This window comes from Myotis myotis, unplaced genomic scaffold (assembly GCF_014108235.1).
Source record: "Myotis myotis isolate mMyoMyo1 unplaced genomic scaffold, mMyoMyo1.p scaffold_m19_p_13, whole genome shotgun sequence".
NCBI lineage: Eukaryota > Metazoa > Chordata > Mammalia > Chiroptera > Vespertilionidae > Myotis > Myotis myotis.
In genome coordinates this window covers 57,144,184-57,160,114 of record NW_023416317.1, presented here as the reverse complement: position 1 = coordinate 57,160,114, position 15,931 = coordinate 57,144,184, and the positions used below count along the sequence as shown (strand labels likewise).

The window sequence follows — 15,931 nt, the reverse complement described above, 5'->3', positions numbered from 1 at the left end:
GGATCTCGGGCAGGACTGCAACCCCGTGCAGAGGTTCCCGCCCCCACCCTCCCCCGCCCCCCCTCTGAAAAGGACCCTCATTCTAGAAACCAGGCCCAGGTCAGCTCAGCTGCAAATTTTTATTGAGTCCTGATGCCCAGATCTCGGCAGTGCAAGGGGGAAGAGGGGGGCTGGGGCTTTAGGCCACCGTGGTCTGGTCAGGGGGCGCACCGAGGGCCACGGCGCGAGCCAAGGCTCGGAGTCTGGTCTGTGAGACTTCACGTTTGAACGGCCCCTGGAACCTGGCCTTTGTCCGCAGGGTCATGGCCACCTAGGTGGAGGTCAACAGCAGCTAGGCCTTGGGACCCAGGGCTCCAGCATCAGCGGAGAGCGGGAGGGCGTCCAGCCCCCGGCTCAGGAAGGTGGGCAGCTTAGGATGCTGGCCGGAGGGGGCGGGTGGGAGAGAGGCCGCTGGGTCCAGGGCCTCCGGCTCCCTGGCCACTAAAGCAGGTCGCACGGGAAGTGCAGTCTCCGTCGCATGGAAATGGGTGCTGGGTGGCCACAACAGACCGACCGGACCGGAGAGGCAGCGAGCGGTCCAGATCTTATGGCCGCGCGTCCGCTCCGGACCTTCCAGCTTGCCGGGAGCTGAATTCGGCTGGAATGCGCTGCGAGCTGCCCCACCCAGGCTCCAGGGACCAGGACTGGGACCTCAGCTCCCCGGGGGGCTCTGAGGGGCCAGATGGGGAGGGGCCGGGAGCCGGGGGTCCAGGAAAGAAAGCTGGGGTTCTCGGGGGGACCCCCAGGCTTTCCCAAGGGAGTCTGGGCTGGAGGCCAGTCAGTGTGGAGCAGGGGTCTCCCACCTCCCGGCATCCCCAGAGCCAACCTGGGGGCTCGGGACACTAAGGTGACCACGGATCGGTCAGGGGCAGGGGCCTCGATGGCCTCGGGGATTTTCCATGGTCTCTCAGGTTTCTCCCAGGCAGAGGGCCGCTGAGGACATCAGGGGTCACATGAGGGTCACCCAGTGGTGTCTGCAGCCCCTTGAGTCCCCCAGGCAGGCCCAGAGCCCCCCCCTTGGCACCCAGGAGGCCGTCAGCAGGTGGTGTGGGCGGTGGCCGGCAGCCGCAGGTGCTCCAGCAGCGCTGCTGCCCGCCGCTCCAGGGCCCCCAGTGTGGCCACCCTCTTGCCCAGGGTCTGCTCATTCTGCACCAGGCGGCGCTCCAGCCCTGGGGACGGGTCCCCTGAGCCAGGGGCCTCTGGCCCTAGTCTCCCTCTCTGCCCGTCTCTGCCATGACCCTGACCCCCGGCCCCATCCCTAAAAGTTCTAACCCTGATCTACATTTGACCTCCTGTTCTGAACTTTGACCCAGCCTCATCACTAGATGAATCTGACCCTGACTCCACCCCGGCCCACCCATGGCGGCCCCGACACGCACCCTCCAGGCGGCTCCAGCGGGCCTGCACCCACGTTAGCAGCTCCTGGGCCTCGGCGTGTGTCCGCTGCACCCTCTCCCCTGCACCCCGCACTGTGGCCAGCCGGCTGCGCGTGCCGTCCTGCAACTCCACCACACCTGCCCGGGCCGCCTGCAGCTCCCGGAGCAGGGCTGGACCTGAACCCCCCCACCTGGACCCAGACGCACGGCAGCCCCCGTCCCCGTCCCCGGGGCGCGGGGTTTTAGAGCTGAGACCCCACCTCAGCCCAGCAAAGCCCAGTCCCAGCCCAAACCCCACTTCACACTGTGCCGGGCGTCCTGACACCCCAATGTCCACTGCTCCCGTCTCACCTTGCCCAGGCCCCCAGCCAAGCCCAGGGCACGTGCTGCCCGCTCTTCTGCCTCCTGGGCCTGCTGCTGGCACAGGGCCACACGGGTCCTGAGAGCCACAGCTGCACTGGACAGAAGCCCCGGGTCCGGGGTCACATCCGCTGCCAGCGTCATCTGGGCCAGGCGCCCCGCCACCTGGAGCAAAGGTCAGGGGGTCACAGGGAGGTCACAGCAGGGCAGCAACTCAGTGGAGTGTTCACATGGTCAGGGTGTTTGGTAGCTTCATGGTATCATGTGGGTCAAGGACCTCGGGGGACAATGGGACCAGTGGCCCCTAAACAAGGGGTGCCGAGCGGTACAGGGGGGTATCACCTTTTATACACTGGCCTCCAGGCCTCCAAGTGTCCGTCTGGCCGCCTGCAGCCCTTGCTCTGCAGCCCTGGTGTGAGCTCCCGCCTCAGCCAGCACCCCCTGAACGCCCTGCGCTCGGCCCTGGGCCCTGGCAGTACCTTCCCTGAAAGGTGCGGGTGATCAGAGGGCAGCCCTTCCCCCCACCCTCTGGCCGCCACCTCCAGCTCCTGGCCCTTCACCTGGTCTGCTGTGCCTGGTGGAGGACACGGTCAGCCGTGGGCAGCTCCTGGCCTCCAGCGCCCAGTGCAGGGAGGGCCTTCTGGGCCTGATCCAGCAGGAGGGCGATGCCCACGGCCTCACCCTGGGGGCAGGGCACTGCCAGCCCTAGCCGTGCCGCCAGCTCCACACTCGCAGCATCCGCACCTTCATCTGTGGGGGTCGGTGTGGGGATGTTGGTTGTGAACTCTGATCCCTGACCCCACGGACCCTGACCCCAACATCTCACGGACTCTGACATGACTGCACGGTATGCTAGAGGCTAACAACAGGCAAGTATGACATTTGCGGGAATTTTGTGAATCAGTTGTTAAATGGCAGGTATCCCAGTGGGTGGCTCAGTGGTTGACCGTCAACCTATGAACCAGGAGGTCAGGGCATATGCCTGGGTTGGGGGCTCCATCCCCAGTGTGGGGCGTCCAGGGGGCAGCCGATCAATGATTTTCTCTCATCATTGATGTCATCTCTCTCCCCCTCTCCCTTTCTCTCTGAAATCGATAAAAAATAAAAATAACCAAAACCGGTTTGGCTCAGTGGATAAAGTGTCGGCCTGCAGACTGAAGGGTCCCAGGTTCGATTCCGGTCAAGGGCATGTACTTTGGTTGCGGGCACGTCCCCAGTAGGAGGTGTGCAGGAGGCAGCTGATCGATGTTTCTCTCTCATCGATGTTTCTAACTCTCTATCCCTCTCCCTTCCTCTCTGTAAAAAATCAATAAAATATATAAAATAATAATAATAATTTAAAATAATAATAAACAGATGGTAGGTAGACTGCCATCTGCGGTGGTGGGGTCACTCACACCATGGACACTGACAAGCACTCCATCAGCTCCCCAGACCCACAGCCAGCCGTCAGCATCCCCAGCACCCCCTACCCCCTCACCCCTGCCCCCCTCACCCCTGCCCACCTCACCCCTGCCTCCCTCACACCCTGCCCCCTCACACCCTGCCCCCTCACACCCTGCCCCCTCACACCCTGCCCCCCTCACACCCTGTCCCCTCACACCCCTGCCCCACCCGACCCGTCAGCCTCAGCCCTCTGGGTAGTCCTCATTCTGGAAGGAGTGTCACAGCAGTGACCTGAACGCCCCTGCCTTGACCTCGGCTAGGAACAGACGCACAAGCAGACATGTACCCAAGAGGAAACGCTGGATCCTATGCATAGTTGCTTGCACAGGGGCCAGGGTGGCCACACCCCAGGCACCCCTTGCACGATGCCATGTCTCCCGGGCCTGGATTCCCGTGGAGCTTGCTGTGGCCTGGATGTGCTGCAGCTGGTAGGGGCGGGTTGGAGGTGAAACGTGTCCCCTGTAACTCAAGGGCCAGGCTGTGCTCCCCCGTCCCCCCCACCCCACCCCAGGGCCCCTATAGCTCTGTACCAGCTGCCGCTGCTGCGCCGAGGCTGTGCCGGCTTGGTGCCGGCTAGAGGAGGTGTTGTGGGAGATGGCCGGAGCCCACCCGGCAGCGGGCAGAGTCCCAGGGCACGGGGGCACGGCGCAGGGCACAGGAACACAGGCCAGCCCAGGGCCCAGGCCCCTGCATTCCTGCCGACAGACAGGAGATCCACGATGCTCATCCCAGACTCCTCCCGGCCTCTCCCAGGGCACCCCTAGGAGGGGGCCTGGCCTTGGCCAGCCCCGCCGGGACCCACACCTCCACCCCCCACTCCAGCTGTGACAGGAGTCTCAGGGGCGGTGGGTGCAGCATCTGGACCTGGTCGACCAGCCCCTTCAGTTTCAGCTCCTGCTCAGCTGGACCTCTAGGCTGGCCCGTACCCCGTAGAACCGCTCTGTCCACTGCTGGGCCTCGCAGGCCTGTCCCAGGATGCGGTCCGGTCCTCCAAGTGTGGCCACGGCCTGGGCCCCACGCACGGCCTCCTGGGAAAGCAGGGCAGCTGAGGAGGCCTGGGCCACAGCCTCTGCAGAAGACGGGAGGGAGGGGAGGAGGGTGGCTTAGCGCCACAGAGGCAAGGGCACCTGGTCCCTCCTCCTGACCCAGCCCGCCCCTGCCTCACCTGCTGTCCACACACCTGCCCAGCTGGCCTCACCTTGGACTCCTGGGGCCCCCTTAGGCCAGGCCACGCCCTTGACACAGTCTAGCTGCCAGCACAGTTCTTCCCGCCGCTCATGCTGCCTCCTCAGCCAGGGCTCACTTTCGGCCACAGCCTGTCCCGGGGCCCACAGCGTCTGGGCCAGTGCAGCCACCTCTGTCATGCGGGAGTTCAGAGCACCAGCATGGCTGACGAGGTCCTCCCCACGACCCTCACTCGGGAGCCCCCCGACTCCCAGACCCAGGGCCCCCACAGGCCAGCCTGTGGCCGGCAGGACCCCTGACCCTGGGCACCTTGCTGGAGACCCCTCCCCTGCTGACCCCGACCCCTTGCCTGAGTCCAGCCGTGCACACTGTCAGCGGCCACAGGGCCCCCGCCGCGGGTACAGGAGATTCCAGGAGCGTCTGTGCCAGCTGGAGGACCCGCTCCAGGGCCTGCTGGGGTCCGCCCAGACCCCTAGCACCCCAGCCAGGCGCCCCCTGGCGTAGGGCAGCCGCCTCCTGGGCCACAGCCTCCAGCCGCAGCCGGAGCAGAGCCAGGCGCTGGTCCCAGGAGGTGAAACAGGCCGGGCAGGGCAAGCAGTGTGGGAAGGCACCTCGGGAGCCACGGGCACACGCCTGGCAGCTCGGCCCGGAGACGCCCTCTCTGCAGAGGCAGGCCCCTGTGTAGGGGTCGCAGCGGGCAAGAGGGAGCCCTGAGGGTCGCAGGCACAGGCTGGGGCGGAGACACAGGGTCAGCAGGTCAGGGCAGCACTCAGCCTCCAGGAGCAGCCCCGGGAGAGGGCGGCCCTGCGGGAGGGTGAGGGTGCTCGTGAGCCACTGCGCAGCCTGCCACAACCCTGCCCTCTGCCCTCTGCCCTCTGCCCTCTGCCCTGGCCAGAGCCGCTGCACGGCAGCCTTTGAGCAGGAAAGCAGCACCAGGAGCAGGCGCGACAGCCGGGCAGGGGTCGCCTGGGGCCAAGGACTGGCAGGCAGGGCAAGAAAGAGCCACCCAATGTGTCCTTTCTGTAGGTGGACCTGCCTAGTTTTCTAAAATATATTTGTATTGATTTCAGGGAGGAAGGGAGAGAGGGAGAGAAACATCAGTGATGGGAGAGAATCATGGACCGGCTGCCTCCTGCACGCCCCCCACTGGGGATGGAGCCCACAACCCGAGCCTGTGCCCAGACCGGGAATCGAACCGTGACCTCCTGGTTCCTAGGTCGACGCTCAGCCACGGAGCCCCGCCGGCCGGGCACCCCACGAGGTTTTGCCAACACTTTCCCTGCTGCCTTCACAGGCACTTCCTGAAGTTTCGGGGAGCGGCACTAAGCAACGCGGTCTCCCAGGAAACCCCAGTGCCCTGCTATCCACACTGAGGGCTCCGCAGGGCAGCCTCGGCCCTCACCTCTGCACTCCTGCTCAGGGTCACCCCAGGACCCATCCTCACACCGGGAGCTCGTGCGGCCCCCAAATCCTGGCCGGCAGGGGCACTGACCCGTGACCTGAGGGGAGAGGCCGGTCAGCAGAGGCCGGGAGGGGAGGACAGAGCGCTCAGAGGCGCCCCCTCTCCTGGCTCCATCTCCCCTGCCAGCCCTGCTCCTGTGCAGGCAGCACCCCCTGCCTGGACCCAGGGCACCTCCCTTCCTGCTTCCTCGGGCCTGAGCCCTTGGCCAGCCCTCCCTTCCCATACGGCCAGCCTCGCCTCCCACGGCCTCTCTGAGCTCCCGGCTCCTGGCCTGCTGCCCCTGACCCCCGTGTCCTGCGTCGAACACCCCTGTCCATACCGTCTCCGCCTCCTTCCCGAGGACGCAGGACACACTGAGGCCTCATCACACTTGCGCGTCAGCGGCTGCCTCTCTCCTCCGGACACACACTCCCACCTCCTGCTCCGCTGCAGCCTCAGTCCTGTGCCCTCGGCCTCCTTCCCAACCTCCCCCCTCCGCCCTCCCACGCTCATTCCGTGGACCATGACCCCTCACGGTGGCTCACCCACTCGCCAAGCAGGGTGCCCACGGGGTCGGGCACATGCAGCTCATGGCGGCTCTCCCAGGCCCGACCCCCGCTCACAGTTACTATCACACTCACACAGCGGCTGGCAGCACACACACCGGGGCTGGGGGTCACGTGAACACCGCCGGGGGCACACACACACTCACACAGCGGCTGGCAGCACACACACCGGGGCTGGCGGTCACGTGAACACCGCCGGGGGCACACACACACTCACACCGGGCACTGCCACATACTGTAGGGTCACTCACTGGGTGGCACACCGGCTGTAGAGTGTGTTGGGCATGGCAGCTGCAGGGCTCGCAGCCCCGAGGCCCCCCCAGGTTCCAGAAGAGGGGGGCACAGCGGCTACAGTCCCGCCCCAGAGTGTGGGGGCGGCAGGGGCACTGCCCGCTAACCTGGTCGCAGAAGCAGGCCTCGGCCCCGGACGGGCACCGCACGGGGACGGTGCCCCGGGGGTCACAGCGGCAGCCTGGGGAGAGGGCGGCCTTGGCAGGGACGGAGGGAAGAACCCGCCCACCACCTGGGGCCGCCCTCGCCCCACACCACACACTCACGCCGGCAGCCCCCCGGGCGCAGGGCACTGCCGTGGAAGCCGGGCCGGCAGTGGGCACAGCTGGGGCCATGGCTGTGGTGCAGACATTGCTGGCAGCGCCCACTGTGCGGGCCGCGGGGATCGATGTTGTTGTTGCACTGGCAGGGCCGGCACGGGCTCCTCCCGGGGTCCTCCGGGGGCCACGGGCACCCAAAGTAGCCAGAGGCGCAGCAGTCACAGCGGGGCCCTGGAGAGCGGGTTCGCGTGGGTCGCCTCAGGTGTCTTCCTGCACCTTGGGGGCTTTGGGTCCCTCATTCCCAGAAAGTCCAAGGTGTAGCCAGGAGGGCGGAGGGTACACTCGCTGCATTAAGGCCCGCCTCCTGGCTGACAAGTCCATGCCTGCAATTCCTCCCATGGACCCTCCCTCCCCCGCGGGACCCCTGCAGGAGGTGCCCAGCCCGCAGCTCACCCTGCAGGTGGCAGGGCACAGATCAGCCTCCAGCCTCACGGGATTATGAACAAGTGAGCAGGCCCTGGGCCTGCCGCCCGCCCGCGCCTCACCTGCGTAGCCAGGCCCGCAGAGGCACAGGACACGGCTACTCGTGCTGGCCACATGGCAGGACGTCCGTGATAGAAGCCAGAGCCAGGGCGCCCGGGGCAGAGGCAGGGCTGGCACCGCTGGCCTGAGCCCAGGGCGGGGCCTCCATAGTACCGTCCAGGCACTTGGGGGCAGCAGCAAATGGTGGCCTGGCCGCTCCTCCCGGCCCCTCCCCACGCTCCCGGCAGCACTCACCTCTCACAGTGCCAGCCTGCCGTGGCTCCAAGGCACACCTGGCAGGCGCCGGTCAGCAGGTGGCACGTCTCAGTGTGCCCATTGCAGGCACAGGGCTGGCAGCGGGGAAGCCCCAGCGGCCCCGGAGGCAGCGGTCACAGCGGCGACCAGCCAGGCCTGCCCGGCAGGGGCACTGCCCGCTCCTCGGGTCACAGGCGGCGCTGGTGGCGCCCTTGGAGTGGCAGCCACACTCTGTGGGAACGACAGGGACATCGGGCCGTGCAGGCAGGAGCGTTGTGGGCCCAGCCTGCGCTGCGGCCCCGAGCTCACCTCTGCAGCCGCCAGGGCCGAAGCCGTAGGTTCCAGGCACGCAGCGGTCACAGGTCCGGCCGGTGACGTTAGGACGGCAGCGGCACTGCCCGCCCAGCAGGGCACACTTGGCACTCAGGGAGCCCTGGGGGTGGCACTCACATGCTGGCAGGAGGAAGGGCAAGGTCAGGTGACCCTCCGGGTGCCTCCGACGCCCTTCCTGCAGCCCCGAGGGGCACACTCACGGAGCAGGGCCGAGATGCTGCACGCGAGGCGGGCGCAGGTCGAAGGCCAGAGCTGGAGCGGCCTGTCCTCGCGGCCTCCAGGCAGCCGGCCGCGTGGAGCTCCTGCAGGCGCCCTACGGCCCCAGGGTCCACCAGTCGCAGCCCAGGCAGCTCCCTCACCCTGGGCAGGAGCACAATCTGGTAGGAGGGTGGAGGGTGGGGGTGGAGGTGGCAGGCAGGGGACAATGAGCCCAGCCCCTCACTAGTGTCTGCTACCCACTCCCCTGCCTCGCACTGGCCCTCACGGTCCTCCTGCCCCTTTCCCGCGTCTCAGTCCGCGTCTCCTTCCTCCCCGATGGCCCAGCAGTCCAAGCAGCACCACCTCTCACTCAGAATCACGGCGGCAGCCTCCCCCCAGCCATCCCTTCTCCCCCCGCTCCTCTTTGCTGAGTCCTTCCTGGCTCCCCACTCTCCCGGGGCAGAGGTCAAGCCCCTCTCCTGGCTACACGGTCCCGCGAGGTCTGGCGTTGGCCTGTTCTCACCTTCTGTCCTCAGAACGTGGCTTTCCCGCTGGACCCCCTCCTCCACTCTCCACCTGTCTCAGTCCAGGCACAACCCCGGCCTCGCGCCCCCTGTCCCTCATTGTCTGTATAACTCGTGTTTCCCCCAGATGTGGGCGGGGCCCCCAGGATCTCACCGAATCCAGAAGGATGATGCCCCCCTCAGGCTTTCGCACCCCTTTGGTCCGCCATAGCCGCAGGGTCACGGAGGAGCGTGTGCCCGGCTCAAAGCAGAAAGGTCTAGGTAGAACCACAGCTCTGCGGGCGAGGGAGAGAGAAGGGTCGGGGAAGGAGGGCATGATCGAGTGGGTACAGCCGGGCTATGACCTTGACCTTGACCATTTCCACTGTGCAGGGATTGGAGCCAACATTTCACTGCAGGACCAATGGGGAAGACCAGCTTCCCAGCTGCTGCTCTGTTTTAAGTTAAATTAAGTCCCTGTTTCTATTGCTCGACAATGCGATGATGTGGGGATGACACTGGGATTTTCCACTCTGTCTGGGAGGCTATTTCAAACGTGTGGGCAGCATAACAGGGCTTGGTGTTGGGAGTCCCCAAGCCCTGCCTACCTGTGTGTGTGGGTCGGGTGGCCTGGAACAGCTGCTCTGGGGGCAGTGGGTGGGCACAGCAAGTGCTGCTGGGCAGAGACTGGGCGCGGACCCTGACTAATGCCTGCCAGTCTTCAGGTGCCTACGGTCAGCGGTCAGTGGTCATAGAACTGCCCCTACCCACCTCCCAGCACCACCCACCACCTCGCCACCGACCTGGATCTCAGCGCAGGACAATGTCATACTTCAGGGCACGAGGCACCGTGGGAGCCAGCAGAGAGAGGCTGGCCCCATCGACCACACGTGCGAAGCCAGAGCCAGGCCACGGGGGGGGGGGGGGGGGGGGGTGTGGAGCTACTAGGTGCACGGCCCTGGGCTCCTGGGGGGCCTGGGTAGGACACACAGACTCCCATGCCCAGGCCCCCCAGGACCTAGAACCCTCAGGACTTGGGTTCCCTTCCCCCAAGACCCCAGAGACCCAAACCCAGGGCTTGGGCCCCTTCCCCAGGAGACCCTGGGGCCTGGGGGCTCTACCCTGCTCCGCAGACTCCTCCCTCTGGGCAGCTGGCAGTGGGAGCGGGCTCGCCCGTCAGGCTGCAGGGTGCACCGAGGGTCACGCTGTCTCTGCAGTCTGGACAGGAGTCGGCCTGGGGAGGCCCCTGAGGCTGGTGCACAGTGGGGAAGAACAGGCCTGGGGGCAAGTGGGGGATCAGTGTCTCCCAGCATTCCGGCCCTGTCCTCTGCCACACTGTCCTGGGAATACGGGCTCCAAAGACACCAAACCTCCGACATGCTGACACCCCCACTTCCTCACCGTCCAGCCTTGCCAGCCTCTTCCTCCAACCACCTCTCTCTGGATATGCCCCCCGCCACCCCAGCCCTAAGGTCTGAGCCTGGATTCCCTCCTGCCCCCACCCCCCTGAACACTCACAGGCAGCCAAGGGTCAGCTGGCTGGAGGCCCTGGCCGAGCTCGGCTTCGGCGACAGCCTGGTCGAGGGCAGCGAAAAGTACCCAGACTGGGGCTCCTGGCAGCGGCGGCCGCGGAGATGGGGGCGGCACAGGCAGAGGCCCTCCCGAGTACCTGAGTGTGCGTGGGGCGGGGCGGGGACAGAATCAACACCCGGTTCTTGCCACTTGACCCCCACTCCGAGTCTCGGCCTTGTACCTGTTGCTGTAGGCATCCCCAAAGTCACAGTCACAGGGCCGGCAGCCTAGAGCGTCACTGCTCAGACCCCAGAACTCGGGCTGTAAGAGAGAGGGGTGGTGGAGGAAAGACAGGAAGAGCTGGACAGGGTTAGCGTTAGCGTTAGGGTTAGGGTTAGGGTCAGGGTCAGGGTCAGCGTTAGGGTTAGGGTTAGGGTTAGGGTTAGCGTTAGCATTAGGGTTAGGTTTAGGGTTAGGGAGGTTATGGACAGAACTGCCTGTTACTGGATAAAGGAGGCTGAGTCCGGCCTGTGGCTGCAGGGGAAGTGGAGATGCTGGTGGACTTGGCACTGCTTCATGGAGGGGAAGTAAGAAAAAAGTAGATGGCCTGGCTTCCGTGGCTCAGTGGTTGAGCCTTGATCTATGAACCAGGAGGTCACAGTTCGATTCCCAGTCAGGGCACATGCCTGGGTTGTGGGCTTGATCCCCTGTGTGGGGCGTGCGGGAGGTAGCCAATCAATGATTCTCTCATAGTTGATGGCTCTCTCTCTCTTCCTCCCTCCCTCCTCTCTGAAATCAATAAGAACATATATATATTTTAGAAAGAAAGAACGAGGAGGACGCAGCCAGGGTTAAACGTAAAGCAATTGTCATGTTCGAGAGAAGGCCGGGAGCGACTGGTCTCTCTTCCTTCAATCATGTTCACTGTGAAACCCCTGTCAGCCCAGGCACAAGGCTGTGGTAACCACCCACCGGGCCCCTCCTGTTTCCCGGTCCCTGCCCGGGGCTACGCGGCCTCAGCTCGCCAAGGAGGCGCTGACCCTGGTGACCAGGTCTGGAGGGCACCGCCGTGTGCAAGGCTCAGTGAGTCACCCTGAGTACAGCCTCGTGCTTGTCGGCTTCTAGAAGCTCAGTGCCCCAGAGCAAATCAGATTGGCCGAGACTCACCTGGCAACAGCCGCAGTCCCGTCCCAAGACAAAGCGCTTGCAGTGGCAGGCCCCGCTGGAGGGGTCGCAGGCCTGCGTGCCAGGGCCCCGCCCGGGGGGGTCACACCTGCAGGCTGAGGCACAGACAGGGGAGGGGCATGTGTGATCGGGCGGAGATGGCACACAGCCAGGAGGACGTGCGGAGTCTGCGCTGAGGGTCACTCACGCTGGCAGCCCTCTGACGGGGGAAGGCTCAGGCCATAGTGTCCGGGCCGGCAGGAGTCACAGTGCCGGCCCCAGACGTTGGCTTTGCAGGACACTGCCCAGAGAGAAGGCCCCGGGTCTCATCTGTGTGGGCGTCACACAAGCCGCCCTCCAGGGCACCCACGGGGTCACAGTCACAGGCTGGCGAGTCAGAGTGAGGGCAGTTAGGTCAGGGGTCCCCTGGAGGGCAGGGGTCGGGGGGCAGGTTGGGACCTGGGCTCACGTTTGCAGGAGTGAAGGGAGCAGGGGTCTGCCTGGGGGTCCCGGTGGAAGAAGGGCCGGCAGAGCTCTCAGCGGCGCCCAGCAGTGTTGTGCTGACACGCGTCGCACACGCCTCCACTCACGTTGCCAGATGCCAGGTACAGGGCCATGTTAAAGTGGCAGCTGCGGGTGTGCCCATGGCACTCGCATTCTGGGGGAGCATGAGAAAGGTGGGGATGGAGTGGGTGGCCCCATGGCCAGGAAGGCCAGGCCGTCGGGTATGGCACCTACCCTGGCAGGAGTGGGGGTGCCCAGGCTCGGCGGCGTGCCATGGGTGGTCCTGGTACAGGTCCTGGCAGCGCTCACAGTGGGCACCAGCTGTGTGATGGCAGCAGACACAAAGGCCATGCACCTGGCAGGAAGGAGGGCAGGCTGAGTCGGCCCCCGTGCCCCAGCTTGCCCTCCCCCCGCCACACGATGCCCCTCCCTCTCGCTCACCATGCCTTCTGCGTTGGCTGGGGCCCCGGGTGCAGGCCTGCACTCAGAGGCATGGCCGTGGCACAGGCAGCTGCCTCCGGCCGCGAGCTCATAGAGGGCATAGTAGAAGGGGTGTCCCCTGAGGCCCCCCGGGGGCCTGTCACCAAGGGTGTGCAGTTTGGAGAAGTTCACACGGAGGTTAGTCACGTGCAGGAGCTCTGGAGACACAGATGGAGAGGCCTCAGGCCTGCTGGTCCCCCCTCCACGGCTGGGAGGGAGGGGGGAAGAGGGTGTCTCCCTCTCTGTCATCGCAGCCACCTGCTCCAGCACCCCTGCTCCTCGGGTCCGCATCAGGACGACCTCATGTGGCAGTGCCATCTCTGCACGGCTCCAGCCCCGATGCCACTCCTGAGTGGAGCCCTCTGCGTCCCCTGCTCCCTGGACATCCCTTCTGCGTCTCTGGATACTTGAACCTGCCTCCCCACCTGTCCTCCAAGCCCTGTGGGCACTAGCTTGTCAGCTGTATCTCCCACTTCAGGCCTGCTCCCCGCCATGGCCCCCATTCCTGGCCACGACTGCTCCCATGCTGTGCCCACTGCATAGGGCCTGGCGTGGGCAGGCTTCCATCTCTGCCCCCTCCCTGCCCAGAAGCCGCCTGCCACGCAGCGGGCCCTTGCTCAGTGCACAGGCGGATGGTCCGCGGCTCCTCCTGCTCCACAGCTTCGGTCAGGTGCCTGGCCAAGGCCACCTCCTATGTCTCTCCTTTGCCAGGTTCCCCTTTTCTCCTGATCAAAGGAATGGGCAGCAGCTGCCCCGGGGCCTAGGGTGGGGTTCAGGGTGAGCAGCTGGTATCACAGTCCCGGTAGGTGGAGTGTGTGGAGAAAAAGCTCCTTTGGGTTTGTCCTGCTGTGTTTCTGCCTGGCTGGCTCTGGGCGACCCTGTTGAATTATGTGTGTCTCTTTTTTCTTCTTCTTGTTTTTAAAATATATTTTTACTGATTTCAGAGAGGAAGGGAGAGGGAGAGATAGAAACATCAACGATGAGAGAGAATCATTGATCAGCTGCCTCCTGTAGCCCCGCACTGGAGATTGAGCCCGCAACCCGGGCCGTGCCCTGACTGGGAATCGAACTGTGACCTCCTGGTTCATAGGTTGATGCTCAACCACTGAGCCACACCGGCCGGGCTCTCTTGCTCTGTAACAGGCTTCTGCTTCACAAGGTCACCCCCAGAGATGCCCTGGGGTCAGCTAGAGGCAGCTGTGGGACATAGGGCACCCACTAAGGCCAGAATGAAGACTCCGAGGGGAGGGGAGGGACTGGGTCCGTGATGGGGGCTCACAGGGGAGGTAGGAGGTAGTGACAGGAGCAGAGACATGGCGGCTGGCAGGGAGAGCAGTGACAGGGACCACACGGGCCCCACGAGTCCAGTGAGGGGGCAGAGATGGAACTGCTACCCATGCCGGCCCGGCCCCTATGCAGTGGGCACATGACGAGCAGTGAGGGGGCAGGAATGGGGGCCACATTAGGGACCACAATCGAGGACTGTGAAGGGGCAGCTGGAGCAGGATGCTGGGGGACTGAGCTGGCTCGCCCACCACCTGCCTCCCTCCCCTCCCCCTCCCTCCGCGGGACCACCCCTCCCCCAATAGCTGCCAGCCTCATGGGCAGGGAGTGCAGGATTGGCTGAGAATCACGCTGAATCTCGGGGTTGTGTGGGTTCTCCACCAGAATGGCCGGGTCCAGAACTTTGAAAATGACCTGAGGAAGAAGCAAGGCTGAGCCTCTGGCTTCACAACCGCCCACCCCGCCCTCCTTTGGCCTGACCTTGCCCCTGGTGGAAGGCTCAATGTCTGAGTAACGCTGGTCACAGACGGGATGGCTGACACTGGCCCGGGGCACGGGCGACGCCAGGGAAGAGGCCCGAGCAGTTGTGGGCAAAGTACCCGTACACATGCCAGGAGTGGCCGCGGTCCACCGCACGCTCGAGGGCCAGCGCTGCTGGACGGAAAGTCTGGGGACAGGAGGGGTCCCCGGGTTACCAGGGGCAGGCACCAGGGTGGCTGTCAGGACAGGAGGCTCACGGCAGCCTTCAGGCCAGGGCACCGGTCACCTTGAAAGTCATGATGAGGTGGGTGAAGTAGAACGCACTCTCCAGGTCTAGCTGGATGGTGACGTTCTCAACACCTGCAACCACAGGGCTGGTCAGAGTGACGAGCCCTTGACCCCAGACCCCAGGCCCTCACACCCAGGTACACCAGCACCCTCACCGCTCTCAGCTTGCCACCAGGTCTGGTTGCCACGGGGACCACTCCGGGAGATCACATTCTCAATGTCATGGCCACCCCGGTCCCGAGAGTTGCAAAAGAAGCAATTTTCAGAGTCCTGGGGGAGTGTCAAAGGAGAGGGGGGTAGGAGGCGCATGGCGGTGCCCCCACTCCAAAGCTTCACAGCTCCGGCCTCTCCCTCTAGCCCCCGGTGACCTCAACTCCTACAGGGCCGAGCCCCCCAGGAAGACCCAGAGGTACCTGGTCCAGAGGCCTCCCTCTCCCCTCTGCCTGGGGGTGACTGACAAGGCAGTAACGCTCAGGCCCATGGCGTCCACAGGTGGATGAGCTACGAAGGCTCTGGCCACGACCGACAATCAGGTCGCCAGTGGGTGGGTAGCAGCTGCCGCTCTGGCAACCAGGTGGGGTAAGTGTGTCTGGCACCTCCTGGGCAACTGTTCTGGGAGCCTGGACTGGGAGGGGGAGGGGGAGGGTCTGAATGGGGATCCTAGAGGTACCCCCTCCAACCTCACCCCACCAGGCAGCCTGAAGACTTCTCCCCTCCAGATGACTCAGAGGAGCCAACTCCTCACCCATGGGTGGCAGCAGCAACAGCAGCACAGAAAGGAGGGGCCTAGCTCAGCGGGGGACCAGGGTGGTGGGCGCTGGAATCAGGCCTGAGAGGATGAGAGTGGGCCCCACGCTGGCCCCCTCGAGCAGCTGTGTGGCCCCTGGGCCAGTCCCCATACTCACATGGTGGGTGAAAGCAGGGCCACCAAAGGCAAGAGGCGCACAGGGCTGTGGGCCACCATGCGGCGGGGAGCAAGGGGTCCCTGAGGAAGTCCGGCCCAGGGGAAGGACGCAAGGTGGGCGGAGCACAGGAGCTCCTGCAGGCCCAGCCGCTGCCAGTGCAGCCAGGGTGCAGACCAGCCCAGACAGAAAAGGCCGATTCTCATTCAATGAGGCTCCCACCCCAGCCCCGAAAGGCTGCCTCCAGGAGCCCCTGGGGAATGCCTCCCGCCTCCCGCCCCCCCCCCACCCCCCACCCCCGCCTTCAGGCTGGGCAGCCAGCAAGACTGGCAGATGGGCAGGGAGCTGGTTTTGTTCAGGGCTCAAAGCCCAGCCCCCACTCCAAAGCAGGAAAGCTGATAGTGTCGGACACGTCCAGGCCGGCTGAGGCCTGAGCTGGACTCGGGAACAGAGCGAGCACCTGGAACCTGGTAGAACACACTGCTCACGGGGCAGCCGGGGATGCAGCATCCACCCACCCGAGGAGAAAACTGCTTCATCAG

The 15,931-nt window shown here is 65.2% G+C and overlaps 3 protein-coding genes across 4 annotated transcripts; all 3 read right to left on the bottom strand.

Moving 5' to 3' along the window:
- Positions 1-88: 88 nt before the first annotated feature.
- Positions 89-4,710, bottom strand: LOC118668491. The gene is given in 8 exon segments (XM_036333585.1): positions 89-1,208; positions 1,419-1,940; positions 2,118-2,259; positions 2,336-2,525; positions 3,508-3,646; positions 3,752-3,916; positions 4,148-4,290; positions 4,420-4,710. Coding segments are annotated over 7 exon segments (1,209 nt in total). The 5' UTR covers positions 4,586-4,710; the 3' UTR covers positions 89-1,208; positions 1,419-1,676.
- A 48-nt stretch (positions 4,711-4,758) lies between these two features.
- Positions 4,759-13,452, bottom strand: LOC118668633 (laminin subunit beta-1-like). Its single transcript, XM_036333825.1, is given in 18 exon segments — positions 4,759-5,210; positions 5,603-5,707; positions 5,809-5,905; positions 6,188-7,844; positions 7,847-7,972; positions 8,051-8,194; positions 8,275-8,434; positions 8,951-9,071; positions 9,384-9,494; positions 9,897-10,027; positions 10,294-10,444; positions 10,529-10,608; positions 11,455-11,567; positions 11,660-11,749; positions 11,752-11,838; positions 11,921-12,109; positions 12,190-12,310; positions 12,397-13,452. Coding segments are annotated over 15 exon segments (2,088 nt in total). The 5' UTR covers positions 12,754-13,452; the 3' UTR covers positions 4,759-5,210; positions 5,603-5,707; positions 5,809-5,905; positions 6,188-7,737.
- LOC118668492 (laminin subunit beta-1 variant-like) lies at positions 13,447-15,646 on the bottom strand. Of its 2 annotated transcripts, XM_036333587.1 has the most exons (4): positions 15,233-15,646; positions 14,901-15,112; positions 14,643-14,757; positions 13,447-14,559 (listed from the first exon to the last, which is right to left on the bottom strand). In XM_036333587.1, exons 1-4 carry the CDS (start codon positions 15,234-15,236, stop codon positions 14,465-14,467), a joined length of 426 nt encoding a protein of 141 aa, XP_036189480.1. In that variant the 5' UTR covers positions 15,237-15,646; the 3' UTR covers positions 13,447-14,464. The 2 variants fall into 2 exon arrangements, with proteins under 2 accessions (XP_036189480.1, XP_036189479.1); XM_036333586.1 differs by having other exon boundaries at positions 14,901-15,646.
- Between the last annotated feature and the right edge of the window lie 285 nt (positions 15,647-15,931).

Excerpts from the sequence above, each read along its gene's own strand:
- LOC118668492 (XM_036333586.1), bottom strand. The coding sequence starts at position 15,236 with ATGGGTGAGGAGTTGGCTCCTCTGAGTCATCTGGAGGGGAGAAGTCTT. Across the intron at positions 14,758-14,900 it reads GAGGGAGGCCTCTGGACCAG|GACTCTGAAAATTGCTTCTT; the intron begins GTACCTCTGGGT and ends ACACTCCCCCAG. Across the intron at positions 14,560-14,642 it reads CTGGTGGCAAGCTGAGAGCG|GTGTTGAGAACGTCACCATC; the intron begins GTGAGGGTGCTG and ends CTGTGGTTGCAG.